Source organism: Rhinoderma darwinii, chromosome 2, assembly GCF_050947455.1.
Source record: "Rhinoderma darwinii isolate aRhiDar2 chromosome 2, aRhiDar2.hap1, whole genome shotgun sequence".
Taxonomy (NCBI): Eukaryota; Metazoa; Chordata; class Amphibia; order Anura; family Rhinodermatidae; genus Rhinoderma; species Rhinoderma darwinii.
Window position 1 is genome coordinate 277601143 of NC_134688.1, and position 19888 is coordinate 277621030.

Consider the following 19888-nt stretch of genomic DNA (forward strand, 5'->3'; position numbering starts at 1 on the left):
AATCGTTTAGTAACCAAGACTGGTGTTCTAGTCCAAAAAATAACAATTCTTCTGTGCCTTTGTCATCACTATGCCGTGCATTCAGGGTATGTTCACACGTAGTCAACAAAAACGTCTGAAAATCCAGAGCTGTTTTCAAGGGAAAACAGACCCTGCTTTTCAGACGTTTTTTTACCAACTCGCATTTTTCGCGGCGTTTTCACGCCGTTTTCGCTGCATTTTTTACGTCCGTTTTTGGAGCTGTTTTCATTGGAGTCTATGAGAAAACAGCTCCAAAAACGTCCAAAGAAGTGTCCTGCACTTCTTTTGACGAGGCTGTATTTTTACGCGTCGTCGTTTGACAGCTGTCAAACGACGACGCGTAAATAACAGGTCGTCTGCACAGTACGTCGGCAAACCCATTCAAATGAATGGGCAGATGTTTGCCGACGTATTGGAGCCGTATTTTCAGACGTAAAACGAGGCATAATACGCCTCGTATACGTCTGAAATTTGGCCGTATGAACATACCCTCATGGCCCTTGTTATGAACAGCAGGCTCCCAGCGCCATAAACGTATATCAGATGACGACAGAGCGTTAAACATACTAATTTTAATTACAAAGTATTAAATGGCCCCCTCAATCTATGCATTAGGCATAACACAATGTATTCGTTTTGCCAGAAATTTTCTTTTAACTATTTTATGGTTAAACAAGACTCTCTTAGCGGCTCACCTCCAGAGGTAGATAAGTGTGCTTCTGCTCTTGCCCCACTTGTAGGCAGGGAAGATGAGGGTATTTTAGCTGTAAATTGTATTTCTGTTTAAAGTATTGGGCTACTGTGCATTCTACAGTCTGACCACTCTCCAGCTGCAATGGGAACCTAAAATACAAGATGGGATACTAAACTTAGACATGTCCCATTCTCAGTCCTAGGTACATACAAGCACCTCTGTGTTTACTTACGTTTGATGGCTGGCAGGCCTACGGGTAACATTACAAACTCTGTATTTTCTTTTCATCTGTCCACAGTGTGTGACTTCCACTTTTAAACCTGACAATAGGCATAGCATCAGTATTACATGTCTATCTCTGTACAAAAAACACAATGCCTATTCTACAAGTGATCATTTTATATCATCTGAAACCTTGATATTTTTTTTATTGCAATAGTTAAGGGGGAAAAGCCATAGAAAATAATGGAACAAACAAAAATATAAAAAAGTTAAGTAAAGAAAGTTCATGTTCAAGTTTTTTTATTTACAAATCATGTATTATGTAATCAAAGTTTGTTAATACTAACCCTTCAATAAGTTACCTTTGATCTCCTTAGTAAATCGCACCCTTTGTGAGTCTGTGAGGGGTTTGGGCTGCTCATCAATGTTTCGAATATCCAAAACCTCACACATGAATTCTATGACCGGTTGAGCCTTGTAGAAAGCTGTAGCGGAAACTGAACAGGGAGAAACAGAAGAATAAGATACAGAATAAGGAACAGATGTCATAACTTTCTTCCAATGACAAACCAGAAAAATGAGCATATCAAATATATGTATTTTCTGATTAACCACCTGGTGTTTACTCCAGTAACAACTAGATGCAAAAAGCGACCCTGTGTGTTGGACATGTGTATAAGTAAAAGAATATATAGGTTTTAGATGAACAGATTAAACAAGAACACAAAGCTGATTAAGGATTCCCTCTCACCATCAATGTTGAGCATCATGTTCCACATGGCTGGACGTACAGATTGATGAAACCCAAACCAGACCTCACGCCCCCCTCCCAGTGGATGATAGTAACCTTCGGGAGGTGAGAAGAAGGAGCGGCCTACTGGAGTATACCTGCAAAGGAATCACCAAGTACATTCCAGGAGCTGCAGTGTTAACATAGCTTCCACTTCATTCTACTCTAAAAAGTGAAAGACATAGAAGTTAGTTAAGGTCCTCACCTCATGGAGGCCAGGTGCCTCATCGCTACATCTAGAGCCTGTACAGATTCTAGAGGAAGCTGAATTCGCCCATTCCCCAGAGCTTCATGTAGCATCCTCCAGCTCACCACTGCCATCCATTTAATGGACACTTTGAATATCCGATCCTTTCCCTCACCAGGAATGGTAACCTCAAAGTCAACCTGCAAATAAGAACATATATACATTGGTATAGCCACATTACCTGATACAATACCTATAATTTCCGAAACTGAAAGTAAAGCTTTACCCTTTCATGACCAATAGGCAATGTTGTGACTGTATAGATGTTCTTCTTCCCGTCATATACTGGTTTTCGGTCGCCAAATATCTGTGGCTTGAAATGTTGGACCATGTATTCAACAACTTCCCTGAAAGATTAAAACATCAGAGTTCTGGGTCAGATAAGTGGAATAAGAAATACAATAAGTATTCAGAGATGCGGGCAAGCAACATTTTGGTGGGTAAAATACAAAATGTGAGTGAAGAGAGGGGGTGCACAACCTTATTTGTTTGTACAGGGGCCACATTATAAGATACTGTACTAATTAATTGGGACTTTTTACATAATATAGATTACTCCCTTAGAGGGGACACAGATGTGTGCTAAGAGGAGAATATCCCTTTAAAAACTATTGTTTGCGTAAAAACTTTAGGCTCCCTAGATTTTTATATACATTTTGTTTTAGATGTTTATTTTATGAATTTCTTCATAATTGGGTCAGTAGAAAGAGAGCAGACTTGTAGATTTTCAAACATTTATTTTCATTTGGATAATGTTAAATAAAAGTAGCCATTCAAAGGGGGCATGTTCATGAGTAGAACAAGATGGGTAGCTTCTTCCAGAAACAGTGCCACACCTGTCCATGGGTTGTATCTGGTATTGCAGCTCAACTCCATTGGAGTGAATGAGGATGAGCTGCAATACCACACAAAACCTGTGGACTGGTGAGCCACTGTTTTTGGAAAGAAAGCAGCCATGTTTTTCTAACGTTGGACAACCCTTTTAAGTAATAGAGTATTCTGATAAAAACTTGTAGCTATAAAATGCTTTGCATTGTTGTGAGCATAGGGAAAAAAAGGTAGTCGTTCTCCATTAGCAATACTTCTCTCAAGCAGACATTTTTAACAAACGGAGTATTGAGAAGAGTTGTTGAAGACCAGAGACGCACACAAAGCGATGGTACTCCAATGCTATTAGCTCTGAACTCAAGGAACCTGCTGGAATGCAAGTACGCCAAACAGAATTGGTTTCAAAAGTTGTGCTCCCAACAAACCACACCTTCAAAAGTGGAAACAAAACCTAGACTCCTGCCTACACATAACAAAAGGACTAAGACTAAAGCTGGCCATACAGTTTAGATAGCTGTTGGTCAATCAATCGTTAGCTACTCCTTCAGACTTCCCCACACACGCACGGCTCGGTCGTGCGTCCCTGTATTCTGCATGGGGAGAGGGGCGTAAGTACAGACAACTACGGCTGCGAATTACTTCCTTACAAACAAAAGGATCAGGCAGGTTGAAATACTTATCGCCCCCAACATTTGCTGTCGGGGTGAATTATGGCACCACCATGCAGATTAGATGGTCGGCCGGTACTGCCAAAATTGGCAGGTTTGGTCGACATACATATATAGTCTAGATAAACCTTTAAACACACACACATATATATATATATATATACATACACATACACACACACACACACATACATGTATTATGGTGTTTTAATCAACTTTTAAAATTGGTTTTATCAGAAAAAAAAAGTAACATTTCGAGATACAGCTTCTATGCATCCTGGATACATAGAATCTGTATCTTGTGCTCAAACCCGAATCTGTCAGGTCAGTGGGACTGACCGATCAGATGACAGCGGGTCCTGCGTGTCTCTAAGTTTAGATGTGATCTCAAACAGGTGGATCCTGCGTGGAGCTGCTGTCACTCAAACAGTCAGTCCCGCTGACCTCACTGATTCAAGTTTGACCGCAAGATACAGCTTCTATGTATCCAGGATACATAAAAGCTGTATCTCAAAAGGTGAAAGAAAAAAAAGTTTAATAAAAGTGAATTAAAAAGTTGTTTAAAACACCAGGATTGTTTTATTTAAATTTAAAAAAAAAAAGAAGAAAAATCTAAGTGTTCAAAGGTTTACATAGCCTTTAAGGAGCTGACCAACGGAAGAGTGTGCTCTGGACTGACAAGTCGACAACTTTACATTTTTGGTAGAGGCAATTTGTAGAAAAGCTGGAGACTACTACATAGATTAAAGTCTACAGCCAACATTGAAAGATGGCAAAGGTTTCCATAGATTTGTTGCTACACTTCTGCAAATGTAGTGGGCGATTTGTTAGAATGAATGGAATTCTTAATGCGATGAAAAATATGCTTAGCTGTTATGCAATGACATTAGGGAGAAGCAGGGGTGGATCGGCCATTGGCTCTAGTGGAAGAAATCCCAGTGGGCTGGTGTGGCAATGGCAAGAGCTGGATGCGGACGACTCTTCCCGGTTCGAGAGAACCGGTTGTTAAAATGAAAGCCAGGGAGAAGAGGTATGCCGATCCGATCCTTCCTGAAGTCAATTGTATCCACGTCCTTAGTTAAATTAGGCAGGTGGCACAACAACGGCATCACGCCGCCCGGTTAGAAGAGACCAGGCCTGCATTGCTGGAGGATAGCATGGGAATAGAGACAGGTGAGAATGTAATGTTTGTTGGTTTTAAAGGCCCTGTGTGTGGCACTATCTACATCTAAGGGGAAAACAGTGGATGTGGCACTATCCACAGGAGGCAGTGTATGTGGCACAATCTACAGGGGGCACAGTGTGCAGCACTATTTACAGAGGGCACAGAGCGTGCTGTGCTTTATTTTTAGTGGATATAGCATGTGGCACTGTGTGTCTGTGGCACTTTATTTTCTAGGGGCACAATGTGCGAGAATTGTATTCAAGCACAGTGTATGGTACTATTGAATTCATGAGTGCAGTATCTGGCAGTTTGAGGAGTTTGTAGGTTCGGACTTGCTGAAATAGTGAGGAGCAACAGCCACCTGGGCGACAAACTCTTTAGAGGAAACATGTAGCTGGAAGAAGTCATCATAGGGGTCTGGGCCAAAAACAGGGAAAAGGGAAAGCGAACTACTCCATTCAGAGAACATGTCGCCTGTGAGTCACTGAATGTAAAATGTTTATTCACCCTCTGTAGTCACAGTGTGATTTGCAGCGAGATAATGGGTGGTACTAGGGATGCACGATGCATCGAAACTTCGATACTGTTTCGATGCCGTGCACCCTCAAACGTTTATATACCGTTAATTCATGAATTTCGATACAAAGCTGTTCCAATGCACAGCTTAGCATTGTAACACATGAATCTATGAGAGCGGGGCTGCGACTGTGTAATACAGCCATTGCCCGCTCAAGAGTCCTGACAAGTGCGAGCACATTCAGCATGATGTGATGCAACCAGCGCTGCACTAATGCGCGGCAGCACTGAAGACAGAACATGGCCATCGCACTGCAAAACACCCCCATGTTCGGTCTTCAGTGCCTGCGCTCATTAGTGCAGCGCCAGCTGCATCACCTCATGCTGACCATGCGCATTTGTCATCAGGAGCGGGGCAATGACTGTATTACACAGTCGCAGTCCCGCTCTAATGGCGGAGATGAGAGAAACCTCTAATTTCCGCCGCTATTCCCCTGAATGTTGCGATCAAATCTGACTGCAGCATTCAAGGGGAAAACAAGAAGGGGGGATGCCCCTTGGATCGCGTCACAGGGATCCCATCACAGGAATCCCTGTGACGCAATTGAGGGACATACCATATATGGGCAGACAGCCCAGGGTCCATTGAAGGACCCCAGGGCTGTCTGACCATATTTCCTGTTGTTAGGGCATACTTAGGTATGTCCTAACAACTGCCTGTGTACTATCCGTACACAGGCTAACGTACTGGCATATAGATATATACCAGTACATAAAAGTTTAAAAATAAAAAAGCAAAAACAAAGTTAAGTTAAATTTAAAAAAAATACACATACACATTTTTTACAATAAACATTAAAATAAGTCTCAATACATAAAATATACACATTCGGTATTGGCGCGGCCGTAATAACCTGCACAACAAATTTTTTGCGTCATTTATGATGTGTACGCTATAAAATAAAAACGACTCTTTCACTGATTAATGTAAGGCACGAGGTGTGATGAATGTAACGTCCATGTGCCTCACATTAATAGTAATTAACCCCATCATGTACCTTACACATTAACCCAAGGTTGTCAATTATGACTGAGAAACATGATAGGGTTAATTACGATTAATGTGAGGCACATTCAAAATTCATCACACCACGTGCTTCACATGAGAAAATGGAAGAACTTATTTTTTTTTATTACTGTTGGCAAAGTATCGTTTTGGTATAGAAAATCGCAATACTAGACAAAAGTATCGTTATCGAAGTCCAAATTCTGGTATCGTAACAACATGAACCTATTGGTACATTCAGGAGATAGTCTTGCCAGTATACATGTATGAACAGTACCACTATTGACCATATAGGGCAAGACCCTAGTAAAACCAAGTAAACCTTGGTGCATTGACCCACAATGTCTAATATACAACCTATAGAATGAAGGGTACAATTAACACAACAAACAATGAAAAAATGTTTAAACTTTATTGAACAAATCACAATATTAAAAGATGAGTCATGCAAAGCACGACTAAAAACGTCTATCAAATGCAGAGGGCATGTGTACATGAATAAAGTATGACAAGGGCATGAGTATGTAGATGGTATGCATAAACAAATTCAGTCTATCTGGACAATAGTATAAAGCATAATGGCATAAACAATGTGGTATCAATCTCACAACTAAGTCCAGAAGGCTGAGGTGAAACAAAACTGCAGCACCAATACCCCTATAACTAGGCACCGTTAGAATCAGGTTAAGCTCACAGTGAGATGCAAACGATGGTGTCAGAAAGGGGTTTGGACAGAGTGATATATAAACAGTAAAGACATGCACATACTTATGTTGAGCACCTCTGCAGAGAGAGAACGTCAGACCCTCGTAACAACCCTAGGTGGTACCATTGTTTTTTTGTGGAACAACAACTCCCAGCATATCATTACCATTATGCAGGCCATACTGAGAGCTGTAGCTTTACATTGTACAAATTTATGTGGCAGGGGGTCAAACTGAATTTGAAAAACTCTGTACTGGGCTTTATTCTGGTGCTGTATATATATGTGCCGAGCTTGGTTCTGGTGCTGTATTTATTTATTTATTTTTGGTGCTGTATATATATGTACAGAGCTTTGTTCTGGTGCTGTATATATATGTACTGAGCTTTGTTCTGGTGCTGTATATATGTGCTGAGCTTGGTTCTGATGCTGTATATATGTGCCAAGCTTGGTTCTGGTGCAATATTTATGTACGGAGCTTGGTTCTGGCGCAGTATTTGTGTACGGAGCTTGGTTCTGGTGCAGTATGCACTGTGCCTGAAAATATGAGCAGGGCGTGGTCCTTCAGTCAGCTGAATAGTGGGAGTTCTGGGAGTGGAACCCCTACCAATCGGATATCGATAACCTATCCTAAGGATAGGCCATCAATATAAAAGTCTCGGAGAACTCCTATAAAACTTTTGCACAGTACTGTAAAGGGCGGGTGGACCAAAACCTGTGGCTCAAGAGCTACATGCGGCTTGCGACTCCAAGTTGCGTGGTTTTTGCCATTAAAGCCCTACGTTATGACCACATGCACTGGCTAAAATAGGACATCCACGTTTACAATACTGCAGACATAGCCCAGCCCCCAAATTGAATTGTATAATACCAATGTGTCAAGTTTAACACTGAAATATTTATCAGCATATGTTTGCAATTTCATGATTTCCACTTTTGAGTTCAAATGTAGCTCAGGACTATCACCAAGTTGAATATAGCTCACAAGGTATAAAAGGTTAGGGACCTCTGGTAAAGGGTAAAATATTGCTGGCTCCACCATAAAATCAGCCCTCTTCTGATTATAAAACTTTCATTATAGCTTTGTTACAGCACCCCTCCTATTATCTTGATCATCGAGAACTGTCCGTCACAATAAATGCAATAGAACCTAGGATTCACCTGTTGACACGCCTGGGACATTTGTCTGGCTTAATATCCACTTCATAGTGGTAGACATCAATCTTGGGAATGTCCACTTCAAAGTAGTTGGCAAGAAGTTTTATTGGTTTCCCGACTGTGCCAATCCCAGGACGGCGTGGAGCTTGGAACACTTGCTGTATTGGTGGAGCAAACCCACTTTGGGCTGTCAGGAAAACAAAAAAGAGACAACACACATTGAAGTTACAATGGCTAGCAGTAATACACCACACATTGACATTTTTACCGGTTAAGTGTAACATATTAACCATCATTTTTACAGATATTTATTTTGCCAAAATGGTTAGGGGGGGGTTGTAAAAAAACGTGAAAAAAAATATAAATGGCTGTTTTCTTATAGAAATCGTGCTACTCTTGTCCATAGGCTGCATCTGGTATTGCAGCTCAGCCCCATTTCCTTGAATGGAGATGAGCTGCAATACAAGAAGCAGACCATGGACAAGAATGGTGCGCTTTATGGAACAAAAGCAGAATGTTTTTCTAAATTCATGAAACCCTTTTAATCACTGGAATGTACCAAAGTATAGCTTTTCCTAATGATCCACTTTCTGGCAATGCTTATGAATTTAGTGGGTTTTTTCTGCTCTTGAATGTAGCCAGATATGCATTTTTGTTAGGAAATGGAGAAAACCCTATATCCACAATAATATTTCATGTTAGATCTGCAGGGGAATATGATAAACAGGTAATGTCAAGGGCACCAATACATTTAGAGAGTTAATATTGAAATAAAAAAATGGTCATTTAAAAAAAAAATCATCAATAAGATTTTAGTTTTTTATTCAACGGTGGGCTTGCCAGTCAGGCACCCATACTTACCAATTGAATGAGGAGACCCTAAACTAGACAAAACGTAATGGCTGTATTACACAGCCGCAGATCAGAGAAACCTCTCATCTCCGCCGCTATTCACCTGAATGCTGCAATCAAAGCTGACTGCAGCATTCAGGGGAAAATGAGAATGGGGGATGCCCCTTGGATCGCATCACAGGAATCCCTGTGACGCAATTGAGGGACATACCATATATGGTCAGACAGCCCAGGGTCCATTGAAGGACCCCAGGGCTGTCTGAGCATATTTCCGATTGTTAGGGCATACTTAGGCAGTTGTTAGGACATACCTGTGTACTATGCGTAAACAGGCTAATGTACTGGCATATAGATATAAGTTTAAAAAAAGTAAAAACATAAAAGGAATATTAAATTTAAAAAAATACAGATGCACCTTTTTTAAAATAAGCATTAAAAGAAATCTCAATACATAAAATATACACATATTCGGTATTTGTGCGGCCGTAATAACCTGCACAACAATTTTTTTGCGTCATTTATGATATGTACGCTGTAAAAAAATTATGACAGTAAAACATGATGGGGTTAATTATTATTAATGTGAGGCACATTCAAAATTCATCACACCTCGCGCCTCATATCAGAAAATGGAAGAACTTTTTTTTTTATTACTGTTGCCAAAGTATCGCTTTGGTATCGCAATACTACACAAAAGTATCGGTATCGAAGTCCAAGTTCTGGTATCGTGACTTCCCTACTTCCGACTGGCATCTAAAAAAGCTATCCGAAGGCAGCATCCCAATCCTCTGGAGTCTAACTGGTGTATATTAAATCCGATGCAGAAACCGAGATTGTATCAGAAAATCTCTTGCACTAGTAACCGAAGCAAAAAATGACAGTTCTACCTCCCTCCACTCCTCTTCCAGATCAGGATTATCCCCCTTCCACCGAGTTAGGCCCCATGCACACCAACGTATTTTTTACTGTCCGTAAATACGGGTCCTTGGTCACACGTATTCGACCCGTATTACACCAGTATTTACGGACCCGTATTTTACAGGCACGTTTTCGCTGCAAAATTGCACTGCACTAATCGGCAGCCCCTTCTCTCTATCAGTGCAGGATAGAGAGAAGGGGCAGCCCTTTCCGTAGCAAAAGTAAAATAAATTCATACTTACCCGGCCGTTGTCTTGGGGACGCGTCCCTCTTTCGACATCCAGCCCGACCTCCCTGGATGACACGGCAGTCCATGTGACCACTGCAGCCTGTGATTGGCTGCAGCGGTCACATGGGCTGAAACGTCATCCCGGGAGGCCGGACTGGAGGAAGAAGCAGGGAGTTCTGGGTAAGTATGAACTGCTATTTTTTTTACACGTTGATTTATATTGTGATCGGAAGTCACTGTCCAGGGTGCTGAAAGAGTTACTGCTGATCGTTCAACTCTTTCAGCACCCTGGACAGTCACTATCCACTGACGTTGCCTAGCAACGCTCCCGTAATTACGGGTGCACACACGTAGTCACCCGTAATTACGGGAGCCCCATAATCTTCTATGGGCCTGCCCATGCCGTAATTACGGCCTGAAATAGGACTGAAATGTTCTATATTTTTAAACGGCACGGGCACCTTCCCGTAAGGATACGGGGAGGTACCCTTGGCCAATAGAAGTCTATTGGCCCATAATTACGGGCCGTAAATACGGCCTGTGATTACGGGCGTTTTTACGTTTGTGTGCATGGGGCCTAAAGGCTTTATCAAAAGGTCTGTAAACCGAGAAAACTTCCCTTAGATGCTATAATAAGACCATATCCATCATTATCGTATAGAAAAAAAATAGAAAAATCTATACACACCCATAAAAACAAATGTACAAAAAGTACATACAAGGATGGGGCAGTGCAAAAAATGGTGATAGCACAAGTCAATTTCAAAATTTCAACAAATGACATACTATATATACACCCACTATATGCACGACAATAATTCCCATGATAGGACCGGACCATAGTTACACCATAACAAAGTTAATATAGGTTGGGGTGTTGGACAGTGTATTGGCAGTAAATATGGCTTATGGTGGGTGAAGTATCATGTGATATAGGGTCCTATGGTTGTTTGATAAGTATCTATATTAACTTTGTTATGGTGTAACTATGGTCCTATCAGGGGAATTATTGTCGTGCATATAGTGGGTGTATATATAGTATGTCATTTGTTGAAATTGACTTGTGTTATCACCATTTTTTGCCCTGCCCCATGATATACACTGTCCTTGTATGTACTTTTTGTACATTTGTTTTTATGGGTGTTTTTTTTAAAACGGTATGTACAACTGTTCGTGTGTCTTTAAATAAAGATTTTTGTATTTTTTCTATACAATGATGGATACAGTCTTATTATAGCATCTAAGGGAAGTTTTCTCGGTTTACATATCTTATATGGGTTCCCATATGCAAATCAGTATATATTGATTACATGACCTTTAAACAATAGGTATTATTTTCTAAATTTGTTTATCAAAATGTCATTGGCCAAAGGACAGCAATAATGCGTATATTTGAGCAAGGACCTTTGAAAGGGTCGGGGCCCCAGAAGATCCTCCAGTCTAGAGAACCCCAACTGAGGCGACAGAGCCTAATTGGGCAAACCAAGCATGACGCAACTGGAGAAGGTGGAAAAAGACCAAAAACGACATTTTAAGCTTATTCTACCGGTCAATACGATTACGGCGGTACCAAATTTATAGTTTTTGTTTTTTTATGTTTTACTACTTTTACAAGGAAGAAACTAATTGTTAAAATTTAAATTTGTGTTTTGTCGTCGTATTCTGAGAGGCATAATTTTTTTTATTTTTACATCGATTGAGTGGCATGAGGGCTTATTTTGTGCGGGGTGAGTTGTTTCTGTGGGTACCATTTTGTGCTACATGAGACCTTTTGATCACATTTTATTTAATTTTTTGTGGGGTATGAAGTGACTGCGTTCATCATGCGCATTAAATAATGGTATATTGTAATAGTTGAGACTTTTATGGACGCAGCAATACCAATTTTTTTTTATTTTTTTTACATTGCTTCAGGGGAAATATGGGAAATGGGGACTTGAATGTATTGCAGTATATTGTCAATTTTACATGCTCCTGTTAATAGGGGATGAAGAAAGGCAGCCCTGGGTGCCTTTATTAGGCCCCTGGTCTGTCTTGACAACCATTGGCGCACCCCCGATCGCATTGCAGGGGGGCGGATAAGATGTCAGAGCGGGGCACCACCCCCTCTTTCTAACGTCTTAGATGCTACGATCGTGCTTGTCCGGGATCCAAGATGGCTGCTACAGTCTCAGACTTGCATGTGGAGAGTGTTGTCTGCAAGTCTGAGACATGCCCCCACCTCCTTCACTCCTCTCAGAAGGACAAGCACCAATGATGTCAGCGCTGTGTCCATCTCTTCTGACACTTCTCCTGCTGGGTCCTTGACAGGGGGTTCCGGCTGCAGCAACATCCTCACTGACAGCGCGTCAGTGGAGGACAGAGGAAGACAGCGCCAGTGTTGTCATGAATCAGCTTCTGTATGTAAGTATCACATTGTATGCTTGTAACGGTCTTATATGTTTTACGGTCTGTGTTTTTTTTTCGTACAGGATTCAGTATCTTGGACTACGTGAGATCGTCGTAGGATCGAATTTTTACCAATAAAATGGTCAAAGCGGGATGTGGTAGGGGGGGGGGTTATTTAAATAAAGTATTTTTTATACATTTTTCCACTGTATAACAGTACTAGTAATCGAGGTGTCTAACTGACACCTCTCCATTACAAATCGCTAGGGTTTGGCGTCAGCCAGAGGTGTGTTATGTCCACTTTTGGCTGACACCAACCCCTCCAATCTATTACCCCAGTACCCAACGCACCATGGGTGCTGGGAAGGGCCGAGGACTATTCACAGTCAGACAGCTTGATTACTAGCGCTGTTACAGTTGAAAAAATATATAAAAAACACTATTGAAATAAACTGCCCCCCTACAGCCCGCTTTGACCATTTTATTAGTAAAAATTTGATCCCACGACAATCCAACGTAGTCCAAGACACGGAAACGTTTAAAAAAAACACAGACAATAAAACATATAAGATTGTTACAAGCATACAATGTGATATACTTACATACAGAAGATGATTCATGACAACCCTGGCGCTGTCTTCCTCTGTCCTCCACTGATGCGCTGCTCTGTCGTCCACTGATGCGCTGTCAGTGAGGATGTTGCTGCAGCCGGAACCCCTGTCAAGGACCCAAAAGAAAATGGAGGAATTGCAGTTTGTTTTTTTTAATTCCACCCCACATAATTTTTTTTTTACAGTTCCCAGTACATTATATGGTACTTTAAATTGTCGTAATAGAAAACTACAACTTCTCCCGCAACAAACAAGCCTTCCCGCCACCCAATTGACAGAAAAAAAAAAAAAAAAGTTATGGCTCAAACAGGGCCGGCCTTAGGGGTGTGCGACCTGTGCCTTTGCACAGGGCGCATCACTCCAGTAGGTGGAAGGGGGCGCTGCGCTGGCTCCCTTCCCCTGCTTGTTTCAGAAACGCCCGGGCTCGACCTATCTGCACGGGCGCTTCTTCACTGAGTGCCGTCGCTACCGCTGTAGCAGCAATAGCGGCTGATAGCGCCACTGTAGCTTCCTGAAGGCGCGGAACCCCCGTGTGGCCGGGGATTCTGCTCCTGGAGCGCTCTGCTTGATGTCTCTCTCCATATATGGACAGTGACATCCCCAATGACGTCACTGTCCATAAATGGAGATAACAGGAGCTTCTCCTGGAGTGGAATCTCCGGTCACAGCATCGGCACCGCTGTGGACGGGGATTCCGCTTCAGGAGTTTCCCCTGATGTCACTGTCCATATATGGAGAGAGACCTCAAGCAAAGCGCTTCAGGAGCGGAATCCCCGGCCACACGTGGATTCTGCACCTTCATGGAGCTACAGTGGCACTATCTACAGGAAGGGGGGGTGCTATCTACCAGGGGGCCGTGTGGCGCTCCCTGCCAGGGGGCCGTGTGGCGCTAATTACTAATTAACCCCAGATCAACCAGGACTATAGAGTTGTGGTGTATTCCCATGTTAGTCTTAGCAAATGGTCCCTTAGTGTTATCCTGTACCCAGTGTCCCCGTATCCTGCTTCCTGTATCTTGTATCCCATGCTGTGTTTGTTCCTGTGTCTTATCCAGTGTTGGAGTCGTGTTGTGTCACCTGCCATGCCTTCTGTAATACACCACATCTGGTGTCATCTGCCACACCTGCTGTAATACACCCCGTCTGGTTTCCGCCTCTGACCTCTAATTGAAATTAATAGGAGGTAGAAAATAAAACTTTTGGTAGGGGTGCCCTGAGGACATTTTATTTTTTCCAGTGCTGCCTCGAGTCCGAAAAGGTTGGGACTGAGTAGTTTTGGCGGCACGAGGGAGACCTACACTATATTAGGAGGGTGGTTTTAATGTAATCAAAAAAAAGTATCCAAAAAGGAGACCCAAAGGTTCAAGCAGATACTAAACTGCTGCCGTCCCGGTATTGAGTGTTAAAAAAAAAAGAAGAAAGAGAGAAAAAATATGCCCTGGGACTTATCCAGCACACAATGGGGGGGGGGGAACAAGAAAAAAAAAAAATCACATAAGTTTTTAAAAAAAGAGAAAATTAAAATACAATTTACAAAAGAGGCTCATGCCTAATAAGTTTAAATACACTTTTTTTAAGACTTATTTAGAAAAATATGCAAATGTATTTTAATTGAAGAAAGGGGACTCATACCCTTTCTAAAAATAAAAAGAAGGGGGCCAATGTCCAACATTACATATAAAAATACACTCTGAAAAGACCTCCAGACCAAGTGCCAAAATTATCAAAAAATACAATCCACATTCACGCATGTCAAATAACAATACGATTTATGTATAAAATTAGACCCTGTATTACAGATCATAGATTCGATATTACCAAGATTCGTTATTACATTGTGAAACTGAATTATTTCACAATTATTTTGAACAAAATATTTAAGAGCATAGAGGACATCAATGCCACCCAAACTTACTACATGGAATATATAGAAGTTTTTACAAATAAGCTTAGGCCATATATGAATTCCCAGTAATGACTATTCAAGGAGCAATGTCAGAAGGTAGTACCTGTGTGGGATTTACACAGGTGATGGTATACAATATGGATCTATAGATCACCACGGCTGCAGCGTTAAGCCAGCAGAGAAAGTATATCAGATAACCTGAGTCATTCATGGCCTTTCAGTAATATTCAGGTAAAAATATATAAAAAATGGTGCCAGTGTGGAATTGGTACAAATAGTAATATATCAAACTATATAAATTACTATGGCTCTGATACTAAACCAGTCAAGATGGTATACAGTTAGGCCCAAAATTATTTGGACAGTGACACAAGTTTTGGCATTTTAGCGGTTTACCAAAGCATAGTGAATATACAGTTATATAAATCAATATGCATTATTTTCTATGAGCCTGGACCGCAGAACACGGCCGTAATAAGACATGCCCGTTCTTTCTTCGGTCCAGGCTCCTGGGCCATGCACGGACCGTGGAAACCACGGTCGTGTGCATGGCCCCATAGAAATGAATGGGGTCTCAATTCTGTGGATTTTCGGGGGAATTGTGGCCGCAAAAGCACGTTCATGTGCATGGGGCCTAATGTGTAGCGGCCTCTTTTATTAGGGACCACGGTGAAGAAAATCCTCTTCACAACCTCTACCCAAGTGACGAACACTCTCCTGGAAGTAGGTGTATCCGTATCTAAGTATACCATAAAGCGAAGACTTCATGACAGCAAATACAGAGGGTTCACCACAAGGTGCAAACCATTAATCAGCCTCAAAAATAGAAAGGCTAACTAATGATTACGGTGGCCAAACTACCAATTCCACTCCACTGGAAATCAACCGAACTTCCAACTTTCCGTGAGTGGTTGGATAAGATGGACTCCATTTGCAGGATTGAGGAGCTCTTGAGCTGGTAACTCAGAAAACATGTTAACTATCTGAAGGTGTGAACACCATGGCTAACTTTCCGTGCCTCTATCCCCTCCCCACCCCGAGTTGAGACTCATGATCTTTAGTTGGTAGCCAAAATTGGAAACCTTATGACTGCACGGGTTCCCTCCAAATATGAAGACGCCAACATTACTCCTCTTACTCTAATACTATGCATTGCATCAGATTTCTCTTATATATTATCTTATTGATTTAATTTTCTCATACTGTGACACGGGTACCTTGTATATAGTTACTACTGTTTATAGTCTAATGTTTCTCGTCCTGTATTATCATTTTCGCTAGGAACTTCGGCCTGCGTGCCGTAAGCTTCCTCTCATGTTCCTTGTGATCAGGATGTTCTCTTGTTGTTAATCTTCAATAAAAACAAAGATTTGAGAAAAAAAAATATAATAGAAAGGCCAGATTAGACTTTGCTAAACAACATGTAAAGAAGCCGCCCAGTTCTGGAACAGCATTCTTTGGACAGATGAAACAAAGATCAACCTGTACCAGAATGATGGGAGGAAGAAAGTATGGAGAAGGCTTGGAACGGCTCATGATCCTAAGCACACCACATCCTCTGTAAAACATGGTGGAGGCAGTGTGATGGCATGGGCATGCATGGCTGCCAAAGGCACTGGGTCACTAGTGTTTATTGATGATGTGACTGAAGACAGAAGCAGCCGGATGAATTCTGAAGTGTTCAGAGATATATTTTCTGCTCAGATTCAACCAAATGCAGCAAGGTTGATTGGACGTCGCTTCACAGTACAGATAGACAATGACCCAAAACATACTGCGAAAGCAACTCAGGAGGTTTTTAAGGCAAAGAAGTGGAATATTCTGCAATGGCAAAGTCAATCACCAGATCTCAACCCGATCAAGCTGCATTTCACTTGCCTTAGACAAAACTTAAGGCAGAAAGACCCACAAACAAGCAACAACTGAAGACAGCTGCAGTAAAGGCCTGGCAAAGCATCGCAAAGGAGGAAGCCCAGCGTTTGGTGATGTCCATGGGTTCTAGACTTCAGGCAGTCATTGCCTGCAAAGGATTCTCTACAAAGTATTTAAAAAAAAAAACATTTTATTTATGGTAATGTGAATTTGTCCAATTACTTTTTAGCTCCTGAAATGAGGAGGCTGTGTAGAAAAATGGTTGCAATTCCTAAATGTTTCACAGGATTTTTTTTAGTTAACCCCTTGAATTAAACCAGAAAGTCTACACTTCAATTGCATCTCAGTTGTTTCATTTCAAACCGAATGTGGTGGCATGCAGAGCCCAAATCATGAAGATTGTGTCACTGTCCAAATAATTCTCGACTTAACCGTATAAGCTTTCTACAAGCAGGCTAGGCCATTTTATGATCTCTAAGTAATAGTTAGTTGAGCAATAGTTTCAGAGAATAGTGCCTGTATAAAATTTGCACTAGTAATAATATACTATGGAGTCATGTAAATCACTGCAGCTCAAAAAATAAACCAGCAAAGGAGATCTATATGCCTATTCTAAACAAATTAAGCCATTTGGAGGAATGGCAATTCAAGCAATAATATCCCGGAAAAGAGTGCCTATATGGAATTTGCACTTTGTAATAGCATGGTATAGAAGTATGTAGATCACTGTGCTCAAATATTAAACCAGCAAAGGAGATTTTTTTTTTTTTAACCAGCTATAAATGACCTCTCCGTATTAGCTATTCAAGCGATGTCAAAAATGAAACTTATTCAAATTTCTCAGATTTTTTTCCTTATTTCAGAGAACCCCATGATGTTACTAAGTGTAATTGCTTACATAGAGATTGCAAAAATATTTCCACAATCTGTTTAGATGCAGTTCATGCAAAACATACAAGCTGAAAGCATATACTCATCTGCTCCTTCAGATTTTTTTTAGAGTTCCATTGTGCCATTAGGTGTGGTCCTTTTCATGTAATTGGCTAAGAATTCTTGCTTATCCAGAATGTTAACCCCCTTCCCGCTCCTGGATGCTCTATTAGGTCATGGTAGCTATATCGTTCACGCTCCATGACCTAATAGTACGTCCTGCAATCAGCACAGCGGTAGGCGCGCCCGGCGCGTTCATGAACTGTGATAGCTGCTGTTTCTGACAGCAGGCTATCACAGCATAATGTGCCGGGACCATTTACTATGGTCCCACCTCGCCGATCGCCGCTATTGGCTAGGCAGTGACTAACTGACCAATAGCAGCGATCGGTCTCATTCAGCACAGCGGTGCTCGTGCCCGCGCGTTCATGAGCTGTGATAGCTGCTGTTTCTGACAGCAGGCTATCACAGCATAATGTGCCGGGACCAGTTGCTATGGTCCCGCCTCGGCGATAACTGCTATTGGCTAGTCTAACTGACCAATAGCGGTCATCAGTCTCTTCACTTCCTCTCCCTGACATCACATCCTGCTGCAACCGCCCTGAACGCCTCTGTTGGCGTTAGCGAGACGTTCAGAGCGGTTGTGAGCAGAGAGACAGAAGAGAAAAAAAGTGAAAAAAAGTTTCAAAAAAGTTTTTTTTGCTTCCCACCTCCCCATCCACTACCCACTCCTGTTCCCTTCCTCTTTGAGTTCCACCCACGTTTTTTGGTCAGTGATCTATCACTGACCACTTTTCAGTCCTCAGGACCAAATTTCTTGGTCCCTGGGGATTTTTTTTTCATTTTTTTTCTATATAAAACAAAAAAATAGATAGAAAAATAAAAAAAATAAAAAAATAAATAGTTAGTTTAGCCAATTTTGACAATTTAACTGGTTAGTTTAGTATTAGGGTTAGTTAGTGTCAGGGAACCGTCAAAAAGTGTAGTTAGGTATAGTGGTCAGGGAATTTAGCGTCAGGAATCGGTCGCCGTAGTTAGGTTTAGCATTAGGGATCCATCACTGTAGTTAGGTTTAGTGTCAGGGAAGCTCGCAATAATCTAGATAGGTTTAGTGTCAGGGAATCGTCGCCGTAGTTAGATTTAGCGTTAGGGAAGTTCACATAAAATTTAGTTAGGTTTAGTGTTAGGAACCCTCGCCCTAGTTAGCTTTAGTGTCAGGGAAATCCACTTGCTCTCTAAAAACAAAACACGCATTTGTGCTAGCCTATTGCTCCCAGTTAGGGATTTATTTTTTTGCTGAATATACATTTTATCTTAGCACAACAAGCATGTCCCAACGGACATTTACTGCTGAAGAGGCGTATGCATTTCTGGCCTCCGACACAGACTCGTCGGATGGTGAGACACTGTTTTATTTGTCTACCTCCTCATCCAGCGATGAAGAGGAGGGACCCCCTAGGAGACGCCCCAGGACCACCACGATAGTTGAAATCCCTGAGAGAAGTGACCCCACAACAAGTGATACCCCCGAGCGAAGTGACTCCATTTGGACGCCCACACCAGACAATTATGAACCCCAAATCCCAGAGTACACGGGCAGCTCAGGGATAAAATTTAACACGGCAGGGCTCAGTGAGATGGACTTTTTCAAGTTCTTCTTCACTGATGACTTTATAGAGCTAATGGTCTCCCAGACTAATTTATATGCCCAACAGTATATAACAAAGAACCCCACATCCTTTTATGCCCAATCCCACAGATGGACTCCTGTAGACGCAGCAGAGCTGGGCAAGTTCTGGGGACTGCTCTTGAACATGGGGCTTCTGAAAAAGCCATCCATTAGGACCTACTGGAGCACGGACATCTTATACCACACCCCGATATACCGTATGGCCATGTCCAGGATGCGTTATGAGGCAATACTTTGCTTCCTACATTATGCCGATAATAAGCAGTGCCCACCCCGAGATGACCCCAGTTTTGACCGTTTAGATAAACTGAGACCCCTATTAGACCATTTCAGTGCCCGGTTTGCCCAAGCATACACCCCCGAGAAGTGTATTTCTATTGAGGAGTCCCTGGTACATTTTAAAGAGAGGCTTCAA

At 41.7% G+C, this 19888-nt stretch overlaps 1 protein-coding gene across 2 annotated transcripts in view; it reads right to left on the minus strand.

Annotated features, from left to right (window-relative positions):
* The window catches only part of LOC142742992 (protein argonaute-1), a 103161-nt gene that overhangs the window by 29237 nt on the left and 54036 nt on the right, over positions 1 to 19888 (minus strand). Inside the window, exons 2-8 of one of the 2 annotated variants that reach the window (XM_075853299.1) lie at positions 8082 to 8265; positions 2201 to 2321; positions 1933 to 2114; positions 1689 to 1825; positions 1300 to 1434; positions 948 to 1035; positions 717 to 864 (exon numbers count right to left, since the gene is read on the minus strand). In XM_075853299.1, coding sequence (XP_075709414.1) covers positions 717 to 864; positions 948 to 1035; positions 1300 to 1434; positions 1689 to 1825; positions 1933 to 2114; positions 2201 to 2321; positions 8082 to 8265 — 995 coding nt within the window. Of the gene's footprint in view, positions 1 to 716; positions 865 to 947; positions 1036 to 1284; positions 1435 to 1688; positions 1826 to 1932; positions 2115 to 2200; positions 2322 to 8081; positions 8266 to 19888 lie in introns of both variants that reach the window. The other variant, XM_075853298.1, reaches the window with a different exon arrangement.